The 22,280-nt window shown below is 50.8% G+C and overlaps 1 protein-coding gene across 2 annotated transcripts; it reads left to right on the top strand.

Annotated features, from left to right (window-relative positions):
- Positions 1-9,729: 9,729 nt before the first annotated feature.
- On the top strand, positions 9,730-17,770 carry KRT78 (keratin 78). Of its 2 annotated transcripts, none has more exons than XM_027542963.1 (9): positions 9,730-10,195; positions 10,561-10,775; positions 11,817-11,877; positions 12,560-12,655; positions 13,465-13,629; positions 13,986-14,111; positions 16,394-16,614; positions 16,863-16,897; positions 16,975-17,770. In XM_027542963.1, the coding sequence occupies exons 1-9, from the start codon at positions 9,830-9,832 to the stop codon at positions 17,277-17,279; spliced, it is 1,590 nt and encodes a 529-aa protein (XP_027398764.1). In that variant the 5' UTR covers positions 9,730-9,829; the 3' UTR covers positions 17,280-17,770. The 2 variants fall into 2 exon arrangements, with proteins under 2 accessions (XP_027398764.1, XP_027398765.1); XM_027542964.1 differs by having other exon boundaries at positions 9,732-10,195; positions 16,978-17,770.
- Positions 17,771-22,280: the final 4,510 nt, after the last annotated feature.

Below are 22,280 nucleotides of genomic sequence, written 5' to 3'. Positions count from 1 at the left end.
CCTGGACCTTGTTTTCCCAGGGTTGTAGGAATCCTGGGACCTTTCCCCTAGAAGTTGCCTCATGGGCCTTTCACCCTCGGGTGTTGGGAGGCTGTCCTTAGTAACATGCCTCATAAATATTTGCCAAATCAGGAGCGGTTGCTAGAAGCAGGACACCCAACTGGCTGAACCTGATTGGGTCTGAGTGGCAGGGACTGCGTGCTGGGCCCTGATGGGCAAGTCTGGACTCAACTCGTGTTTTCTGATCTGTACTCTTCCGCTTCCCTCTCTGCCCAGCCCTCTTTCCTCTCCAGATACCGTCAGCTTGCTCCTAAAGGGGTGTTAGTGGCTCCCACAGTCTGGGACAAGTCGTGCTCCACAGAAGGGCTTCCACCTTCCTCACCCTTGGCCAGTGGTGTGCAGGAGCCAGTTTGTGCAAACTTGAGAGAGCTAATTGTGTTCACTTCTTCCCAGCTCTGCAGTCAGTGACATAACACTGGTAGTTTGAAATCAGCCATGGTGGTGGCGTTTATATCCTAGAAAATGATGACAAACACTACAAAACAGAGATGTGTTCTCACAACCCTGCACACAGCCAGCTGTAATCCTGCAGCACCCGCTGTTCAGTGGAGCTCAGCCAGTCCCCTCCCCAGCTCCTCTCCCCGGCTCCTGGCAGAGGGGAGGTTCTCTGTTGACTAGGGAAACATGTGCACAGGCCTGTTCTCAGTGGAGGCTGTGGCCTTCCTGAGAAGACTACAGGATCCTCAGAAGAGCTGGGTTCTTCTCCTGGCTGGACATATTCCTCTCTTTGGGATCTCTTGGGTAGTGGCTTTTGTTTCTGTGTCTGTGAATAAGAACAATACCCAGTTTTCAGACTGTGGTGAAGACTAGAAAAGGTTAAGTTTCTACAGGGCCTGGTACAGCGATTGGCACTCAGAGGGTCTGCAATAAAATTTATTTTGTAATATAATTAATTTTTAAATTAAAGTATAGTTGATTTACAATGTTGTGCTAGTTTCAGATGTAAAACACGGTGATTCAGTTATGCACACACACGCGTATATATGTATATATATTTATTTTCCTTTATAGATATTACAAAATGTTGATATATTTCCCTGTGTTATACAGTAGGTCCTTGTTGATTATTTTATTTATTCTAATTAATTAATTATAGTTGGAAGATAATTACTTTACACTATCATGATGGTGTTTTGCCATACATCAACATGAATCAGCCACTCTATTTTATATCTAGTAGTGTGGAGAAGGAAATGGCAACCCACTCCAGCATTCTCGCCTAGAGAATCCCATGGACAGAGGAGCCTCGTGGGCTGCTGTCCATAGGGTCGTACAGAGTTGGACACGACTGAAGCGACTGAGCATGTGTGCATGCATTGGAGAAGGAAATGGAAACCCATTCCAATATTCTTGCCTGGAGAATCCCAGGGACGGGGGAGCCTGGTGGGCTGCTGTCTATGGGGTCACACAGAGTCGGACACAACTGAAGCGACTTAGCAGCAGCAGCAGCAGCAGCAGCAGCAGTGTATATCTGTTAATCTCAAACTCCTAATTTATCCCTTCCCCCCCATTCCCCTTTGGTAACCACTGGTTTGTTTTCTATGTCTGTGGGATTCTGTTTTGTAAATAAATTCATTTGTAACTTTTTTTAGAAAAAAGATTCCATGTATAAGAGATATCTCATGGTATTTTCTTTCTCTGTTTGGCTTACTTCACTGAGTATGACAGTCTCTATGTGCACCCATGTTATTGCAAATTCTTTTTTATGGCTGAGTAATATTCCATTTTACATCTGTATCAGATTTTCTTCATCCATTGCTTTGTCGCTGGACCTTTAGTTTGCTTCCATGTCTTGGCCATTGTAAATAGTGCTGCAAGGAACACTTGGATGCCTCAATGGAATTTTAAAAACATGAGCATGTTATAGTTGGAAAATGGCGATCACTTCAAAGTCAGAGTTTGGTGTTGTCCCTCCTCACTCCCACCCTCAACCAGGAACTTGGAGACACACATTTAAATTCTGAGCTCCCGGGAAAGCTTAGAAAATTGTTCCTTTCCACATTCTTGGGAATGTGCTCCCTGTGGGTTTGGGGGCTCACTACCTGGGCACAGAGGGCCCACAGAGGCAGTAGCTTGGCTCACCTTGGGGGCACCCTTCCCTGTCACAGTAAGCCCACCGCTGGGTGGGCATCCCCTTCCTTCATCAGCAGTGCAGTGAGGAGGGCAGGGGCTACTCACCCCAGCCCAGCAGGCAGGAGGGTGCCAGGGCAGAGCAGGCTGGTGTGAGGGTGCTCTCTCTGGCCTAGGGGAGTGTGAAGGGCAGGCCTTTCATCTCCCCGCTCCCCTCCTGCCCCGACAGGCCAGGAGAGCTCTCAGCTGTCTTGCAGGTGAGATAGAAATCAGCCACTCCCGTGGGTGCTGCTCCTCTCTCCCTCACTGGCTTTAGGAAACTTTGAATAGGGTTGAGGTTGACCTGTGTTCTGTGTAAACCACATCAGGCAGAAGAATGTTTTACATTGTAATAGTTAGGTCTTATGTGAATATGAATTAGCAAAAGATTAGAACTAGCACACAAAAGCTACATTTATGGATATTATGGTTTAGGGTCAGGATAAGAAAGAGGTGAATCCATTTAAATTCTATTTTAAGAATATATTAAGGACATACCAGTATGTCTGGCATTACACAATGGCATGATGTTGGAGGTTGAGTGTGAGTGCCTGATGTTTGGGAGACTTGGGAGATTCTGGGTTAGAATTTGGTATGTATTTCTCAGTTGCAAAGGCTGAGCTGAGGGAGGGGTCCATGGTGCCTAGATTGAGGAAGTCACGGGCTGTCTGTTGTCAGGAAAGGGAGACTGACTAAAGGCAGGCACAAGACGTTTGAACCTTTCTGGTCCAGCTCCGCTCAAACAGGATGGGACAGGAAACAACCCCTTTGTTGACTCTCGAAAGCCAGGAAGACCCGAATGGGTGTGGGTAGCCGTGCCTCACCTTGACCCCAGGCGATGACTTCTGTTCTTTGGGGATGTGCCCAAAATAAGCACACCTGCTTTTTCAAGAAGATGCCAGAACCACAGAATTGTACCTGCATCTATAGGTATCTCCAGCACTTACTGCATTTTCAGTTCAGTTCAGTTCAGTCACTCAGTCGTGTCCGACTCTGTGACCCCATGGACTGCAGCACGCCAGGCCCCCCTGTCCATCACCAACTCCTGGAGTTTACCCAAACTCACGTCCATTGTGTCGGTGATGCCATCCAACCATCTCATCCTCTGTCGTCCCCTTCTCCTCCTGCCCCCAATCTTTCCAGAATCAGGGTCTTTTCAAATGAGTCAGCTCTTCGCACCAGGTGGCCAAAGTATTGGAGTTTCAGCTTCAAAATCAGTTCTTCCAGTGAACACCCAGGACTGATCTCCTTTAGGATGGACTGGTTGGATCTCCTTGCAATGCAAGGGACTTTTACTGGTCTTCAAAATATATTCCCCACGTCTTCCCTACTCCCCTTCCAGACTGCAGACACCTTGAAGGCAAGAACTTTCATTAAATCTTGTTTACTTTGGGCTGGCATAGTGTCTGGCACCAGCTAGTGTTTCATTAGTGTTGATCAGGGATGAATGTGGAGGACTGAGTTTCACTTTTGGATCTGCTGTGTGATCTTAGGCAAGTCATTCTACCTGTCTGGACTTTAGTTGGTTGAGGTGTCCTTCAACATGGACATTCCTAGGTCTCCTAGAGGAGTGCAGTGAGGTTGTTAATGGCAGATTCTGGAGTCCATCTGTGTGTGTGCGTGCTCAGTCACTTCGCTCATATCTGACTCTGCAACTATATGGACTGTAGCCCACCAGGTTCCTCTGTTCATGGGATTGTCCAGGCAAGAATACTGGAATGGGTTGCTGTTGCTTCGTCCAAGGGATCTTCCCGACCCAGGGATGGAATCGGAGTCTCCTGCATCTCCTGTATATTGCAGGCAGAGTCTTTACTGCTGAGCCACTGGGGAAGCCCCGGAGTCTATCTACCTTTGTTCAAATTTTGGCTCCATTCCTACTAGCTGTGTGGCCTTGGGAAAATTATTTTTTCTCTCTGTGCCTCCCTTTATAAGGTGGTGATAATCCTAATACCTACTTCATAGGGTTGGGTTGTTAGGATCGCATGGCTGCTCTATGTAAATGGCTTAGATAAAGGACAGCTGGGTAGATTCCCAAACAGCTGAGCATAGAGCTACAGCTGACTTGTAGCTCTATGGGGATCTGTGAAGGAGCATGCTAGAAGGAGGGAACAGCAAGTGCAAAGGCTCTGAGGCAAGAGTGTTCCTGGCATGTTTCTGAAAAAATTAGGGGATAAACTAGGCTAGGTCTTTTTCATGCCCTGTACTTTCCCCAAAAGACATACACTGAGAGGATGTAAAATGGCAGAGGAAGGGTTTCTAGTGGCATGCCACAAGGCTCTGTCCTTGTTTTCCTTCAAGACAAAAGAAGAATCCCTCACTACCATAACAACACGTCTACTTGCACCCCAGGGCAGTCTCTTTCAGATTTTCCTCCCTCTTTTGCATTCATATGTGTATTCTCCATCGCATTGTATAACTGTACATTCTTTTCAGACGGGAATGGGGCCTTATCCATCTTATGTCTTCTGTATCATTTAGCTCAGTGCTCAGCCCACAGCAGGAGCTCAATAACACACACACACACACCACACTTGTGCAATACACACACTCACACACATGCACACACACGCACACACATGACTATGTTTGCTTGCTCCCAACCTTGTCAGGGAGTGAGGTGCTTTGGAGAACAGAATTGAGAGTTACAAGGATATCCAGAGGTTGAAAGATGAAGGAGATCCACAAGATGAAATTGAATGGGGAGCCATTTATTTAACAAGTGTTTACTGAGCACCTACTGTATTAGGCAGAGTTCTAAGTGCAGAGGATATAGAAGTCAGCAAAGAGACCAAATCCTCGTGTTCATGGAATGGTATTCTAGAGCAGGAAGACTGACAAACAAAATGAGTAAGTGAAATATATGGCATGTTAGAAAGTGCCAAGTGCTGAGCGGAAGCAGATAGAGCTGGGAAGCGGGTAAGAAGTGTCAGTGCATGTTTACAATAGCCAGGACATGGAAGCAACCTAGATGTCCATCAGCAGATGAATGGATAAGAAAGCTGTGGTACATATACACAATGGAGTATTACTCAGCCATTAAAAAGAATACATGTGAATCAGTTCTAATGAGGTGGATGAAACTGGAACCTATTATACAGAGTGAAGTAAGCCAGAAAGAAAAACACCAATACAGTATACTAATGCATATATATGGAATTTAGAAAGATGGTAATGATAACCCTGTATGCGAGACAGCGAAAGAGACACAGATATATAGAACAGTCTTTTGGACTCTGTGGGAGATGGAGAGGGGGATGATTTGGGAGAATGGCATTGAAACATGTATAATATCATATATGAAACGAATCGCCAGTCCAAGTTCGATGCAGGATACTGGATGCTTGGGGCTGGTGCACTGGGATGACCCAGAGGGATGGAACGGGGAGGGAGGAGGGAGGAGGGTTTGGGATGGGGAGCATGTGTACACCCATGGCGGATTCATGTTGACGTATGGCAAAACCAATACAATATTGTAAAGTAATTAGCCTCCAATTAAAATAAATAAATTTATATTAAAAAAAGAAAGTAGCAGTGAAAAATAATAAAGAAGAGGCAAACCTTCAAAGTAATATTTCCACCTTGCTTTGCATTTGATTGTCTTAATTGTCATAACTCAATCCTTGAAATGCTACATAAATGACACAATGCTTTTAGCCAAGACTTTTCCTCTTTTTTACAGAATCATTATTACCTTCATCTGAGATCAGGAGATTCTGAATTTCTATGGGATTCACTGTATTTTAAGTTGCCTAAATATAAAAGTAAACAGATTTCCCTCGTTGAATTTTAACTTCATCTTGTATGAACTAAAATGTTGAATTTGTTTGTTCTCTTTTTCTCTTTTTAACAACCTGAAGACAACTTTGTGAATGATAATGCTAGATACTGTTAAAACATCTGAATGAGAATCTCAAAATAACTTTTTTCTAATAAAGTTGTTGCTACTCAGAAAAAAAAAAAAGAAGTGTCAGTGCAACTCGGTGTTTCAGTTTTGCAGCCAGAGACGGTGACTTGTAGCTCTACGGGGTTCTGTGAAGGAGCATTCTTGAAAGAGGGAATAGCAAAGGGCAAAGGCTCTGAGGCAGGGGTGTTCCTGGCATGTTCGAGAAAAAATTAGGGGATAAGCTAGGTTAGGACTCTTTCATGCCCTGTACTTTTCTCTTCTTATCATAATTGCAATTAAATACATGTTTAATTGCCTGTTCAATGTCTCTTTCTCTACTGGACTCTAAGTTTTCTTAGTGCGGGGGCCGGGCCTTGTTCTCTGCTAAATTCCTAACTCTCAGCATAGGTCCTGGCACACAGGAGGTGCTTAATCATAATTTGTCGAGTCAATAAGTAAATGTGGGGACTTCCTTGGTGGTCCAGTGGTTAAGAATGCAGGGGTTGCGGGTTCAATCCCTGGTCAGGGAGCAAAGATCCCCCAAGTCTCAGGGCAACTATGCCTGTGGGCCACAACTAGAGAAGCCCAAGCACTGCACTGAGAAGCCCTTGTGCTGCAACAAGGATTCAGCGCAGCCAAGATTAAAAAAATAAGTTCAATGTGAATAAATGGCTATTGGGTAAAAGCCTCCACTGCACAAGCAGAACAGGCTTGAGTGCAATTAAAGGGAAAGAGGCTGAGGAGTTGTAGCTGCAGCCAGAGGTGAACTCAGGGTGGAGAAGTAAGAAAAGGGGCTACTGGGGAGTGGCGAATACAAGTAGCTGCCCTGGCTGGGTATCCTCGAAGGCAGGACTGGGGTAGGCAGGGATTGTAGGGCTTGAGGTGTGGTTGAGGCTGGTTGACTTGGAGCAGGAGATTTAACCCAATGGGTAAAACCCCCTGGAACTGTCGCTGGGTTTAAGGTGAAGTCCACGATTTGAGCCGTTTGCACTTCGCTGCCCTGGAAGTGGCCCTTTGTGTGCCTTTGTGTGTAACTCTTGGGCTTCCCAGGTGGTGCTAGTGGGAAAGAACCCACCTGCCAACGCAGGTTAGACAGAAGACTCGAAGGTTCAGTCCCTGCATCGGGAAGATGCCCTGGAGGAGGGCACGGCAACCCACTCCAGGATTCTTGCCTGCAGAATCCCCATGGACAGAGGAGTCTGGCAGGCTACAGTCCATGGGGTCGCAAAGAGTCCAACATGATTGAAGTGACTGAGCACGTGTGTACCACTTAGCCTCTGAGGGGGCCTAGTATTCAAATCTCCAAATCATTTTGTCATTCTCTCCATCATGGCATGACTTTTTTTTTTAATTGAGGAAAACATGTTATAGTAGTGTTTGAGAATTTAAGGGGATTCAAGAAGGTCCCTAGGTATAACTGTCACGGGTAAGAATTCATCTCTTAGGCAAGTGCTTTGAATGACTAGTGTAAGCCAGACCCTGAGCTGGATGGAGGGGTGGACAAGGCAGACACAGTGGAGTCATGATCAAAGGTCTGTTTATGGGATGTTCCTGGGTCAGTGGTCTGAGCTGGGTGGGGGCTCAGGCTCCAACCTGATCAGCTGTGTGGGTGGCCTTGAGCAAGTCGCTCAAACCAGAGTGATGGGTCAAAGTAGGCTTAGGGGTCATCTGGTGCAATCTCTTAGATTACTCAAGGTTGCACAGTCTCTGCACCTACCCTAAACCCTCTGGGGCCTCAGAGTCCTTAAGTGAAAAACAAGGGCATTGGACCAGAGGACCTTGAAGCTCTCTGGCTTTAATACTCTGTCACGTGCTCAGTCGCTTCAGGCATGTCTGACTCTTTGTGACCCCATGGACTATAGCAGGCCAGGCCCCTCTGTCCATGGATTTTCCAGGCAAGTATACAGGAGTCGGTTGCCATGCCCTCTTCCAGGGGATCTTCCCAATGAAGGATCGAACCCTCATCTCCTGAGGTTCCTGCATTGCAGGTGGATTCTGTAGTGCTGAGCCACTGGGGAAGCCCTTCTAATACTCTGAAACATTACAAATATGGGGAAGTTTCAAGTGTGACCTCTGCCCTTCACCCTCAGTACTGGTGGGGAGGGAGTGGTTGAATCCAGCCTGCAGAGATCTTTCTCCAGAATGTTTGTGGGAGGAATGTACCTTTGTGGAGTGGTCCCAGGGGACAGGGTTTGGAGGTGGGTCCTCAGTGGGATTCAGTCCATTCCCCAGATTCTCTTTCTAGACTCCGAGTCCAGCCGCACTGCCTGCTCTCTACTCGGTGTGCCTGAATCACTTCTTGGATCATTTTCCTTCCTTCTCTTTCTCACCTGAGTCCTCACTCCCTCGATTGCCTTTGTTTTCCCCAGAGGAGGCCCGGCCTCTTCCTCCCCTTGAGGTCATCTGTCATTCAGTTTCCTTCCGGGTTGTCTGCTGGATGGGGCTATAGGGGAAGTAGGAAGGAACTTTTAATCCTCTAGAGGGAGGGGAGACACGCTCACCGTTGTCTGGTACCAGGGGTGGAGCGTCTATGGGATTGTTTGCATTGCTAGGACTGACTTCCTCATAGCACATCTCTTGCGTGTTCGTTATTCTGAGTCTCTGCACTGGCTTTGAGTTGCATTATCAAAGACCCCAGTACCCCAGCTTCAGGGTGCATCAGGCTCTAAGAAATGGTGGGAGGAAGAGGGAGAAATAGCCCGCCCATCATGGAAAGTAGACATTTTGGAAATTTCTGAAAATCAGAGCAGCCAGCCCTCCCTGCCTGCAGTGGGAGGGCAACAGGGGAGGCAGCTGAATGCTGCCTGGTTCCTCCACCAGGTGGGAGAATCACTGAGTGATGAACCCTGGGGCTCCTCCAGTTAGCAGACTCTCAGGGCAGGGATTGAATCTATTCGGCGGCTGCCCCAAAGCTCCTATGTTTGTTCCCAGGCCCCAGGGGAAGGCTGTTTTTAAATGTACATTTTATTTTAGAGCCTGGGAGCTCTGATGAGTAACGTGACAAATGCAGTGCGAGACCCAGGTTGCTGGGCCTGGTGCTGTGCGTTTGTGGAAGGGACACGGGCTGGGCTTAGGAATGCTTTATCTGCCGCCATCCCAGGTGGAGAGGCCTGGTTTGAGTAGGGTGGCGCCTTGTCGATGATTACTGGGTTGGGCAAGAGGAGGGACTTGGATACCCTGTTTTTCTGTTTCATTTCCAAATCTTGCAGTGTTTTTGAGCCAGCGATGACAGTGACACCTCTATTAACCTCCTGGCTTCTCCTGTGCTGCAAAGAGCCTTCCTTCTCCTACTCTTGTACATGAATCCTCCTTTGAGAAGTTGTGCTCCCCCGTCCAGCATCTGCAGGGCAGTCAAGTGCTCCATTTGAACCCCCTCCATCTTCTTCTCCCCTTGAACGTGCCTCCCTTCTTACCCATTTCCTCCTCCAGGAAGCCTTCCTTGAATGACCCTCACCCTCTCTCCCCATCCTCCAGCACTGAAGTCCCAGTCTCTGGCTGCTTCCTGGTCTTCAGAATGTGCCCACACTTCCTGTAGCCTGGGAGCTCAGAGGGCAGGCTCTGGGTCTCTTCCTTAGGCTCTGCACGTACCAGGCATCTATTCCCAGGCGTGTCAGAAGAGGTCAGCTGGAGCCAGTGACAGACACAGTCAGGCCAAGAGCATCTTGCTCTCCAAGGCCCAGCCCAGGCACGGGAGGGGATAAAAGTCTCGTGCCGGGCCTCAGGGCAGGAACTCGCTCTTGACAATCTTTTGCAGCCCTGAGACCTTCAGTCACTGCCATGTCTCTCTCTCCCTGCCGGGCCCGGAGGGGCTTCAGCGCTCGCTCAGCCTGTTCTGCCCAATCAGTGGGCCGAGGCAGGACTGGCTTCAGCAGCAGGAGCCTCAGTTCCTTTGGGGGTTGCCGAGGAGGCTCTCGTGGAAGGACCTGGGGTTCGTGGGGAAGGCTAGGGGTGCGGCTTGGGGAGGGGAGTGGTGGGCCTGGGCTTTCCCTGTGCCCTCCGGGAGGCATCCAGCAAGTAACCATCAACCAGAGTCTTCTGATCCCACCGAAGATTGAGATCGACCCCCAGTTCCAGGTGGTTCGGACTCAGGAGACCCAACAGATCAGAGTCCTCAACAACCAGTTTGCTTCTTTCATTGACAAGGTAAGGGTCCACTCAGCTAAGCCCCTGTCTCTGGGCCTGCCTCCGAGGAACTGTTTTCGATGGACTTGGGAATGGGGCAGTCTAGCCTCCTACTCCTTTTCTGATCACTTCTACAGCAAGGAAGTCCCTCTTGTGGTCTAACTGGAGTCTCTCTGGTTATGCTGAGGCTATGTTTAATTGGTGTTTTGAAATTCCCTTTATAGAAATGTCATTATAATTCATTGAGTGTGTGGGCAAATATTTATCAAAGGCCTCAAAGGCTCCAGGCTGGCCAGAGGGTTGCTCAGGCTAGAGAGTTGTCCCGGAGGCTGTGCCCAGGCAGGCAGCCTGGCAGGAGCCTCAGGAACTCTCTGCTTGTGCGGCAGGTGCGGTTCCTGGAGCAGCAGAACAAGGTCCTGGAGACCAAGTGGCACTTGCTGCAGCAGCAGGGGTTGAGTGACAGACCCCAGGGCCTGGAGTCTTTCTTCGAGGCCTATCTGGTCCGGCTCAGGACACAGCTGGAGGAGCTGCAGAAGAAACGAGGGTCTCTGGACGCCGAGCTGAAGTCCTGCCAGGGCCAGGAGGAGGAGTATAAAGCTAAGTATGTGAACCACAGCATCCCCATGGGGCCTGGTGGCAGCTGGGAGGGCTTGAATCAGGCTGTCTGCTGGAAGCTGTCCTTCCTCTGAGCTCCCGGAATCACAGGATAGGCCTCTCCTCTGGGCCCTCTGCATCCCTACTCTCTCTGATTCTCAGGGGGCCCCATCTGCTGCAGGTAAGAGGCCCCCCAGCCCCTGATATCCAGGACTGGAGAGCCTCGATTCTAGCAGGCCCTGACTATGAGGGCCACGTTTCTGGTCAAGGTGGGGAGGGGCTTATTTAAAGAATGTTCCTGTGGGTTTTTTTCTTGAGAAATTCCTGTTGAGCAGGCTGTGGGCTAAAGTGACTCAGATATCCTCTGGTCTCAGAGGGAGAAGGGAATGCACTTAGTGGGACCACCCCTGGGCCTGTGCATGATTCACGGCTGGCTGCAGTTCTGGGTTCCCCACAAGGTCACCTGGTGGCACAGGGAGAGCCCTGAAGCCACAGAAGGCTCAGGTTTGGTGACTGTGAGCAAGGAAAGCTGTGTGGCCTTGAGCAAAGAATCTCACCTTTCCCAGCTTCAGTTTCCATATCTGTAGACGGGGATAATGCCTTTCTTGTGTTCCAGAGCCACTGGGAGGTTGGCTCCAGGGCCCAGGGGGAGGGTCCTAGAAAGATTGGGGCCAGGAGACCTGGATTTTAGATCTGCATGGGCCACCTAATTATCTATAACCTGGGCACATCTTATAATCTCTCTGATAAAATCCAAAATGCCTGCTTCAGATGATGATTGTGAGTGGTAAGTGAGAAGTGTTTGAAAGTGCCTTCCAGACATGAAGCTAAGTGACCCGATGTCATAGTGAACCTGGGCCGAGAGAGTGAAGAGGGACATAGGACGTCACAAACCTTCCTGACGGAAGAATAGAGGTGCAGCCTGGTGGAGGGTCCTGCTTTGGAGCATCTAAAGCAGAGTGACCTTCTCTTGGACACTGTGCTAGGAGAGAGTCCTGGGCTCTGATGCCAGCACCCTGGGCAGCGTCTTTCTGTGCTTACTTGGCAGATATGAGCATGAGGCCAACAGGCGTGCCACGCTGGAGAATGACTTTGTGGTCCTCAAAAAGGTGAGTGGGTTCAACTGCTCTACCTGAATCCTTTTTTAAAAAAAATTTATTTACTAAGCTGCACTGGGTCTTAATTGCGGCATGGGGGATATTTAGCTGTGGCAGGCAAACTCTTAGTTGTGGCATGTGGAATCTAGTTCCCTCATCAGGGATTGAACCCCAGCCCCCTGCTTTGGGAGCATGGAGTCTTAGCCACTGAACCACCAGGGAAGTCCCTCTACTTGAATCCTGAGCCATTCATTGTGCACAGAATCTGGGCTGCGAGAGCCGTGTGTGTGTGTGTGTGTGTGTGTGTGTGTGTGAGGGGGATTCTCACGCACAACATGCTGACACATGTCTACATGGGGAAGTGGAACATACACACAGATACAGGGACCCTTGGAAAGATCTGATTGAGGGACTATGGGATTAGCTCTGGGAGTCACTGTGGGAGAGGGTGGGGACAGAGTGGAAGAAGCCGAACTGGTTGGGATGAATTAGGGAAGGCTTCCTGAAGGCGGTGTGGGTCAGTGTCAGACAAAAGACAGAGCAGGGCAAGGCGGGGCTGAAAGAGGAAGGAATGGAAGCCAGAGAGGGCCATGGGGGTGTGTGTGCTGGGCAGTGTGTGAACACAACTCCTGGGTCAGAGTGGGACCCCCAAAGAGGGAGTGGGGGTACATTGTTTTTGTCTTTCTGTCCCTAGGATGCAGACGGGGTTCTCCTGAGCAAAATGGAGATGGAAAGCAAGGTGGAGGATCTGAAAGAGTACATCTGCTTCCTGAAGCATCTCTATGAAGAAGTGAGGATTCTCCAGGGGCAGAAGTGATGGTCTGCCTAGGGCAGGCGGGATGAGGGAGGGGACAGCACAGGCAGGCTCCCTGTGGCCACAGCATAGTGGGAGTGGCCGGGAGGTGAAGCCTGCTTAGGGTGCCTTAAACACTAGTCATTCAGTCCTGTGACAATTACTGAGAATGTACCAGGTGAATTGCTAGGTATTGAGAATATACCCGTGAATGACAAGACAAAAATCACGAGGCTGGGAGATAATAAACACAATAAGCAGTAGGCCTGGTAAATAAGTAAATTACAAAGCATGTTAGAAAGTGATAAATGCTATGGAAAAAGGAAAACCAGAGCAGGGAGAGGAGGATTGGGAACGTGGAGGGGTAGGGCAGGTGGCAGTTCCAAATAGAGCGGTCAGATGGCCTTATTTAGAAGATGAAATTGGAGTAAAGATCTGACAGAGGTGAGGAAGTTAGCCACATGGTGAGGGTGGTGCGAGGGATTCCAGGCAGAGGGAGCCAGGAGCCTACTGGTCTTTAAGGAAATGCAAGGAGGAAGAGGGAGGGGATGTGATAGGAGGTCAGGGAGTGATGTGGGCCAGGTGATGTGGGGCCCTGAGGACATGTTCCTTTGACGTCCAGGAGTCCTCGGACTGCCCTCACTTCCAGATAAGGGGACAGGGCATGCTCAGTGGCAGCCGGCATGGATGAGGGCTGCCTCTGAAGGAGGGGGCAGGAAGTCAGGCACTCTGCCCACTTTCCCCCGGGGCTCCAAGGGGAAGGGGAGCCGGGAAGCCATGGGACACTGAGTCAGTCCTGCCCGCAGGAGCTGGGCCAGCTGCAGACCCAGGCCAGTGACATGTCCGTGGTGCTGTCCATGGACAACAACCGCTGCCTGGACTTCAGAGACCTCATTGCCGAGGTCCGAGCCCGGTACGAGGAGATCGCCCGGACCAGCAAAGCCGAAGCCGAGATGCTGTACCAGACCAAGGTGCCGGGACTGGGGGGCTAGCACCGAGCTGGGAAAGACTGGGTCTCCCTGCCTGCCCCCGTGGGGCAGTTGTCCACCTCAGTCTGGCTGAGGCAGTTCTGATAACCTGTCTGGAGCACCAGGGCTGGGTGGCTACCATGTTCCCCCTCTCCGGGAGGGAGGCAATGCAGGGAAACCATGGGAGATGAGCCTGGAGTTCCACAACCTCATCCCACCATGTCCTGGTCTCAGCGTTTCACCTGCATTCCGGATGAGGATGTGAGGAGGCAGAGAGCCGTGGCCATGGTCAAAGGTGAGGGTCAAAGGTCAAAGGTGGGGTGCTGTCCACTGACGGTGCCACCTCTGTTCCCCTCCAGTACCGGGAACTTCAGGCATGTGCCCAGCTTCATGGGAACAGCATGAAGGAGACCAAAGTCCAGATCACTCAGCTGCAACAGACAATTAAGAAGCTGCAGAGTCAGATTGAGACCGTCAAGAGTCAGGTAAGGGTCCTGAGCCCCCAAGCCCTCTGTCTTACCACCTTTGTGCAGGCATCACTGTGGGGTTGGTGTGAAACTTTGATAACTTGTTGGAGCTTTGTATAATTTGGGGTTGAGAGCACTTTGAGCCCCATGTCAGAGGTGTTCGGCTCTCCTCCAGGGGATTCTAGATGCACGGGCTCCGCACTGCCAACCCCGGCATAGCCTTCTCACTGCATTCCATGCCCACATGCGCTTGGTGCTTTCGGCTCCTAGGGGAGAGGGTTAATTCATCTCTTTTCTAATCGTTTCTTTTGGCACTTACTCCTCAAGTCCAGCAAGGACTCTAAGGCCGTGCACTGAATTTCCTGGTCCCCCTGTTGGGGAGGGAGAGAACCAGGATCTCAGGGAGCGGGGGACATGGGCAGGATGGTGAGGTGCTGAGGCCCCCTTAGGGTTGGGTGATGCTGCGGATGGGAGGAGTGGGGAGAGGTAGGAGGAAGGATGTCAAGGGCAGGGAGGTGGTTTCCTGCCCCTCTTGGAGACCTTACTTCCAGATGTGAGGATTACAGATTCTTAAGTTTTCAAGTGTCTTTGCTCTCACTTTCCCCAAGCCCAAAGAATCGCTCTTTTGGGATCAACAGAGGGTTGAGAGCTGAGACCAGTCAGAGGGTTTCCTCAAGCACTTCAGCCTGATGGCAAAGTCATGTGTGGCCCGTGCACGTGTGAGCAGGGCACAGATCTGGGAGAAAGTTCTTGGAGTACAGATCATTCAAAGGCCATACTCAGTCTCTAGACATCCTGACCTGCTCTCCTTTGAAGTGTAAGGCAGGACCTGAGGTGAAGGTGACCAGGTCCTATTACTCAATTTGCTGCCCCTTTGTTTTGCCCATCATTTTGGACTTTTTGCTTTAGAAGCTTGGGGATTCTCTGGGGTGTCTGATAAGATACAGATTCCTGGGCCTCCCACTGGCAACAGGGAATCAGAGTCTCTAAGCGTGGAGCCCAGAAACCTGCTTTCTCAACAAAGCTCACCCAGGTAATGACGAAGCGCATGGAGTCTGAGCCCAGTGGCGAGCGCTTAGGAGAGTCACTATGTGCCCAAGTCTGGGAACCACAGTCCTCCCGTACAGAAAGGTGTCTTTCCTGGGAGAATCCCTCTTGGGGACCCACGCCCTATTACTCCTCCCTTTCATGCACAAGCCTGATGAACAGAGACTAAAGTAAGAGCAGTGGACTGGACCTCAGATGTCCTTGGTTAGGTTCCAGCTCCACCTCTCACCTCCTTTTCAGGGCTCAGTTTCTTCATCAGGAGAATGGAGACATTGTCCCCATCCATGGGGTGCTTTGTGGAAAATGAATAATGAGAGTCTTTAGGGAATGCCTTCCTTCCTGACCCGAATGTGAGGGTAAATCAGCTAGATGGCTGATTAGACAGGGATGCAGTCTTTCCTCTAGGAGTTTTCTATCGGATTGGAGAGGTGAACACAGAGAAAGTGTTTTTCAAATTGAGGCCCATAGTTTGATAGACTCTGACAACATCGGGACAAAGTATTTGAAATGGGGCTGTTCTAAAAAACACATGTATAATGACCCATCCAGGACAGGAGGAGCTGTAAGTACTCTGGGAGAGAGAAACTATTTAAGGGATGGTGCTGAGGATTAAGGCTAGGGGAAGAAATACAGCAAATCACTGGGGAAAGTGGCAAAGGAGATGGATACATTTGCTGTGGCTGCTGTGACAAAGTATTACAAACTTGATAGTTTGAAAGAACAGAAAACTGTTCTGTCTGGTCCAGAGGCTGAAGTCTGAACTCGGGTGTCAGCAGCTGTGCCCTCTGAAGGAGCTGGGGGAATCTTTCTTGGTATCTGGTGGCTCCAGGAATTCCTTGTCTGGTGGCTGCCTCACTCTCATCTCTGCCTCCATCTATTTCAGTGTTTGTATCCCCTCATCTTTTTCTTGGACATTGGTCACTGGATTTAGGGCTCACCCTGAATACAGTACGATAGCATCTTGAGATCCTTAACTCATTACATCTGCAAAGACCGTATCTTTCCAAATAAGGTCATGTTCTGAAGTTCTTGGTGGACATGACATTTTTGAGGACACTACTTAACCCACTCTAGGACTTAAAGAAGCAGAAGAAGGAACCCTTCCTTTTAGAACGAGAAGAGCTGGGAGTGGCCAAGAATAATTTTGGGCTCATGAAATTATGGTCCATCTCAGCTTTTAAGTTATAGTAGGTACTCTGGGGGCCTGTGCCATGCTGATAGTCACTTTCTCCCTTATCTCCACGCTTTGCTAGAATGCCAGCCTGCAGGTCGCCATTGCTGATGCTGAGCAGCGTGGGGAACTGGCCCTCAAGGATGCTCAGACCAAGCTGGCCGAGCTGGAGGCTGCCCTGAGAACCGCCAAGCAGGACATCGCGCGGCTGCTGCATGACTACCAGGAGCTGATGAGTGTAAAGCTGTCCCTGGATATAGAGATTGCCACCTACCGCCGGCTGCTGGAGGGTGAAGAGTGCAGGTGAGGGGCTGGTGAGGGTCCCGGGGATGTGTGATAGGTGGGGGTGGGGGATGCCAGACCAACACAGGATACTGAGAGATTTCTCCACACTCTGAACTGCTGAGGGCCACCCGTTCTGCTGGGAGGGATTTAAAATTGGGGGATTTTATCTGCTCAGAGGGTGCTGCTCCAAGAGGCTGAAAAACACCCCGGGACACATTCTCTGCAGCCTTTCTTAGTGTTTCTTCCTCTTGTCTTTTCTCCCCTAGGATGTCTGGGGAATGCGCCAGCCAGGTCACTATCTGTGAGTATCAGGGGACTTTGGGAGAGGGGTTCCCATGGGGAATCGAGGACTCTGCTGTGACCCTGGCCTTTTCTCAGCAGCTGTTGGGGGAGGCAGCACCGTCGTGTCTGGAGGAGCAGATGGTGGCCTGGCGGGCACTTGTGGACTTGGAGGTGTGAAAGGCAGCTTTGGGTCTAGGTGCTCCAGCGTCGTGAAGGGAGGCTCCAGCATCGTGAAGGGAGGCTCCAGCGTTGTGATCGGTGGCTCCAGCATCATCCTGGGCTCTGAGCAGGGCCCCGCTGTGGGCTCTGGCTCTGTGTCCGGCTCTTCCTCCAGCTCCACCAGCCACACTATTCTGAAGAAGACGGTTGAGTCAAGTCTGAAAACGTCTGTCACATACTGAGAGGCCCAGAGGCCACCTACTCACCCCCGCTTTCCTGAGCCCTCTCAGGCCTTCTCATCCTCATCATTCCTGCTTCTGTGCTGCCGACTCTACGTCCACTGCACACAGCCTGAGCCAGCCACAGGGGACTCTGCAGAAGTCAGCGGGTCCTGCCTGCTTGCTGTTCTGAATGCTCGTCCGGGCTAGCCTTGCTCTGCGTACTAATTTGCATCTTACTTGTCTGCTGCCAGCAGTGCCCAGCCTCAGCCCACCAGCCAGCCTCGTCCTCTCCTCTCTCTGCAGCCTTCGACCGAGCTGGGAAAACTCCTGACTGGGCTTGGCCAGATTGCCTCTCCATCCCAAGGGAGAGGCTCGAGGCCCACTGACCAGAACCTGAGGGCTGGAACCACGGGCCACACCTTTGCCCTCTTCACCTGCCTCTGGGCCACCATTTCTGTATTTCTGTCCATTTATTTTCTGTGAAATAAAGCAGCACCCAGTTATCCCTGCAATGGGCCTTCCTTTCTTGCTCCCTCCTGCTTCCCCACTCCTTCTCTCCCATAAATTTTTTTGAGTGTCAGGACTAGGGTTGCTCTGGTGAGTAAGATCAGCCCTGTCATGCTCTCCTAATGTGTCTCTCTTACCACTTCTGTCTCCAGTATAACCCCTCCCATTCATGAGAGCCAGACCTTCCTTCTTGGAGCCCTTGGTTTCCAGGGACAGAGCGAGGTTTGGTCCATAAGTCATGTTTGACTCTTGCAACCCCATGGACTGTAGCCTGCCAGGCTCCTCTGTCCATGGGATTTTCCAGGCAAGAATACTGGGGTGGGTTGCCATTTCCTTGTAACTGGCCATTTACAGCTAATTCACATACCTGGGGTTGGGAGATCAGGATTTGTGCTGAGGTTCTTTTGTGTCCTCTTGCTTCTTCCAGCTTCCTCCCAGTGATGTGCTGGTTCTAGCTCTACCCAGAGTGATAAGCTTGGGTCTTATTATCTCACTTCCATCTCTTACCTCAGAACTTTAACCTGCCACTTCTCCTGGGCAGGTTAATTCAGCACCGATGCTAAGCCACAGCCTTATACATGTGTTCCAAGGGCATTTAGAGGACAGGCTGCAAGGCAGAGACAAAAGTTCCTTTTGGCAATGTGCAGCTTCTCTGCCACTTCTTCCAGCAATTCTGCTCTGCCCCAGGCTTGCATAGCTCACCTCCCACACGCCCACCCCGCAAAACAAAAACTATGCAGGTACTCAGCTCACTCTCCTCAGAAGGCGATTTATGGAGTATCTACATTGTTTGAGTAAGTCCTGTGGGCATCTCACACTTAAGGGATTCCTTCCAAACCTCCACTATGCTCCCTGTATGCCCTGCATCTCCTCCATCCCCACTGATGTTTTAGTAGCTCTCATAGCTTGCTCCCTAGTTAATTGCCTACAGTAGGCTCTATTCCCAACCAAGGACAGCTCCATTCACCCCCGTTCTTCCTTCTTCCCAAGATTGTGCCCATTTTTCTCTCCCTTGGAAACCTTCCCTAATTCTCCATGTCAGAATGCACCAGACACTTCCTGGCACAGCCTGTTGTGATTCTTGACTCTGTTTCTATATGGTTCTGGTCTGGAACCCAGTTTCCATATTAGTCTGAGACCTCTGGGACCTCTGGGTGATCTGCACCCTGGGTGGGGATCAGCAGCTCAGCTTGTGTCTGGGGTTTGTTGGGGACTTGGGACTGAAACTATGCCCATTTCTCCTTCTTCTTGGTGTTCATCCTGTCTCTGGGCCTGTCTGAACATGACATTGGAAACTTCTCCCTCCCTCTTTTTCAGGGAGCTCTGCAGGAAACCGGGAGTGTGGGCATCAGAACCAGGTTCTAGGAGGGTGGGAGAGTCACCTTTTCATCCCCCATCTACCCATAGGCTCCTACACGTCTTCTTTCCTTTTCCTCCTCTCTACCCAGCCAGCTCCCAATTCCATGGCCTGAGCTGCAGGTTCAGTTCAGTTCAGTTCAGTCACTCAGTCATGTCCAGCTCTTTGCGACCCCATGGACTACAGCACACCAGGGCTCCCTGTCTATTACCAACTCTACTCAGTCATGTCCAGCTCTTTGCGACCCCATGGACTATAGCACACCAGGCCTCCCTGTCTATTACCAACTCTCAGAGTTTACCCAAACTCATGTCCATTGAGTCGGTGATGCCATCCAACCATCTCATCCTCTGTTGCCCCTTCTCCTCCTGCCTTCAGTCTTTCCCAGCATCAGGGTCTAGGTCATACCATTGTTCTCTGCTTTAAGGGGAGGTGAGCCCTTTTCTCAGACCCATAGGTTCTCTCCATCAAAAGTATCTAAGAAGGAGCTTTCCAGCCTTTGCCTTCTGTGAGAGAGACATTAGTGGGTGAGCACATAGTCCTAGAGCTAGACTTCTTGGGCTTGAATCCCGGCTCTGCCCTTTGCTGCTGATGTGACCAGTTCCTTGACCTCTCCTCTCCATGCTTTAGTTACCTCACCTGTGAAAAGACATTCGTGACACTAATACTCAGCTCAAAGGGCTACGGGGGGATGGGAACATTTAGGGTCCTAGAGGGAAATCAATGTACTCAAGATGGTTCAGCTAAATGAACTTTAATGAAAGGAATCCTCACAGAGGTGTGGGTGTGGCTAAGGACACAAACATGGGATGGAAAGTCCAGAGGTGGTTAGTGGTGGGAAACCATTGCCACTCCCATCACTCCCCACTTGCCCTTCTGGCAGGAGTGGCCAAACTCTGATTTGTCCAGGGCACAGAGGTTTTCTGGGGTGTGGGATTTTCAGTGCTAAAGGAGGATGTTCAAGCATGTTAGTTGCTCAGTCATGTTTGGTTCTTTGTGACACCATGGGCTATAGCCCTCCAGGCTTCTCTGTCCATGGAGATTCTCCAAGCAAGAATACTGGAGTGGGTTGCCATTCCCTTCTGCAGGGAAACTTCCCAACCCAGGGGTTGAACTGGGGTCTCCGGCATTGCAGGCAAATTCTTTACCATCTGAGCCACTTGGGAAGGGGCTAAAGTGGGATAGTCCCAGGAAAATCAGGAGGGGATGGTGGCTCTGTATAGAGCTGAAGAGATGAGAGAAAGAGTGGGTGACTGATTGGGTGATAGAGATGTAGCAATAGGTGGAAGCTGTAAGCATGGAGGAAGGCAGCCACCCCTAGAGCAGGAAGGAAGTACCTCCCATGTCTCCCAGATCTCCTGCTAATGTCCCCCCTCCTTGGCTAACCCCCACCTCTGGAAGCCAGAGAGCCAGGGAGTGGCCTGCAGGGATCAGGGAGGTCGGGGAATCAATCAGAGCAGAAAGGATGCATATGGAGAATCCCCATTGTGGGGACTGGATGTTTTTGTTTCGAAGGTGTTTTTGTATCGAAGGTATCTGCCCTGTAGTGAGTGCTTAGTAAATGCTGACTATAATAATTGTTCCTATTAGATGAGAAAACCCTGCCCTGGATGGGGCTCCTCAAGGGCAGTGACTGTTTTCTTCACCTCTGCATCTTTCCTATAGTTCAGCCCATGTTGGGTGCCAGGTTGATGCCATCGGCTGTCTTGCCTCATCCCTTTTATATCAGCAGCAGCATTCTGTCCCCTCTGCTCCTGTGTCCTGTGCAGGTATGGGCCCTGGACAGGAGAGGGTCTCTAAAGATGGAGGCCCTTGGTTCAAGCAGCAGAGGTGGGGAGGGAGCCACGCCTCCTCGGCTATGGATGAAAGGTCTGAATTTGGGTGTCCTGTATAAAGATGAGCGGAGAGCCAGACTGGAGAAGGCGGAGTGGCTCCCACGCTGTCTGGGCTGGGGCTGGTGAGACTGTCTCTGATAGTAACTGTGGGCTTCCTCCGTGGCTGTCACCAGCCCCCGGCACATGCCTTGGCACTGAGTGCCAGGTAAACACAGGAGGGTGTCAGTCCCTGGGGAGGGGTGGAGGGTGTGTTTGTGGCCAAGTCTGCTCCCACCACCCTGCTGTGCCTGACTCAGATGGCTGACATCACTCCTTTCCCCACTTGCCATTGCCTCCCCCTCCCATGCTCCCTGGGGAAGAGATAAGGGATCTGAAGAAGGGGTTATAGCCTCAGGGACAGCACACAAAGCTCAGCAGGGAGTGATGGTTCAGTCTTGGGATGGAGGGCCAGCGCTTTTGAGAAGACTTGCCTGGCGGGCCCTGGTCATAAGCAGAGGCAGGGGGCCCAGAGAAGTTGAATGTTGTCTAAGGACACATTGGAGGTGAACCTCAGTGGGGGTTCACCTCCCAGTTCAGCTCCCCCAAATGCCTGGTGTCCTGACTCCAAGCAGGGAGGAAAAACCCCTTCCTGGCCACTGAGGGGCTAGTTCTGGGAGTATCTTCACCCTCATCTGGTGTGGGAAAGTGAAAGTGTGAGTTGCCCTGTCGTGTCTGACTCTTTGCAACCCCATGGAACCTGCCAGGCTCCTCTGTCCATGGAATTCACCAGACAAGAATACTGGAGTGGGTAGCCATTCCCTTCTCCAGGGGATCTTCCTGACCCAGGGTTGAACACGGGTCTTCTGCATTGCAGGCAGATTCTTTACCATCTGAGCCACCAGAGAAGCCCTGGGAGGCTGGATTCAACTCCTTCAGGCAACTGGGAGCCACTACAGCCTCCCAGCTGCCTAGAAACCATCCCACAGCCTCCTCTGGGCCCAGAGCACCTGCTCTCTGCCTGTTTCCTGGGACAGTAGGGGTGGTCCCTTGTCCTCTCCCACCCCAACCCTGGCCCTGGCAGCTGTGTGGGGACCCCAGCAAGAGCTGTCCCTGCTCCTTTCTTCGGGCAAGTCTCCTTCTGGGACCACTTCCTTGCTGAGGGTTGAGGTGGGCAATCAGTGGCACATCCTCACCACTCCCCTGTCCTAACACCTGGCTAACATTACACCTCCAGGTCCTTCCTCAGGGATGTGTTTGGTCCCAGCAGCCCGAGGTGGTAGGCACGGACGAGACTCTGTGAAGTGATTTGAGGAGCCCTCCGGCCTTCTGGATCGAGATCCTGGG

This window comes from Bos indicus x Bos taurus, chromosome 5, assembly GCF_003369695.1.
Source record: "Bos indicus x Bos taurus breed Angus x Brahman F1 hybrid chromosome 5, Bos_hybrid_MaternalHap_v2.0, whole genome shotgun sequence".
Taxonomy (NCBI): Eukaryota; Metazoa; Chordata; class Mammalia; order Artiodactyla; family Bovidae; genus Bos; species Bos indicus x Bos taurus.
This window is presented reverse-complemented; position numbering and strand designations above follow the sequence as displayed.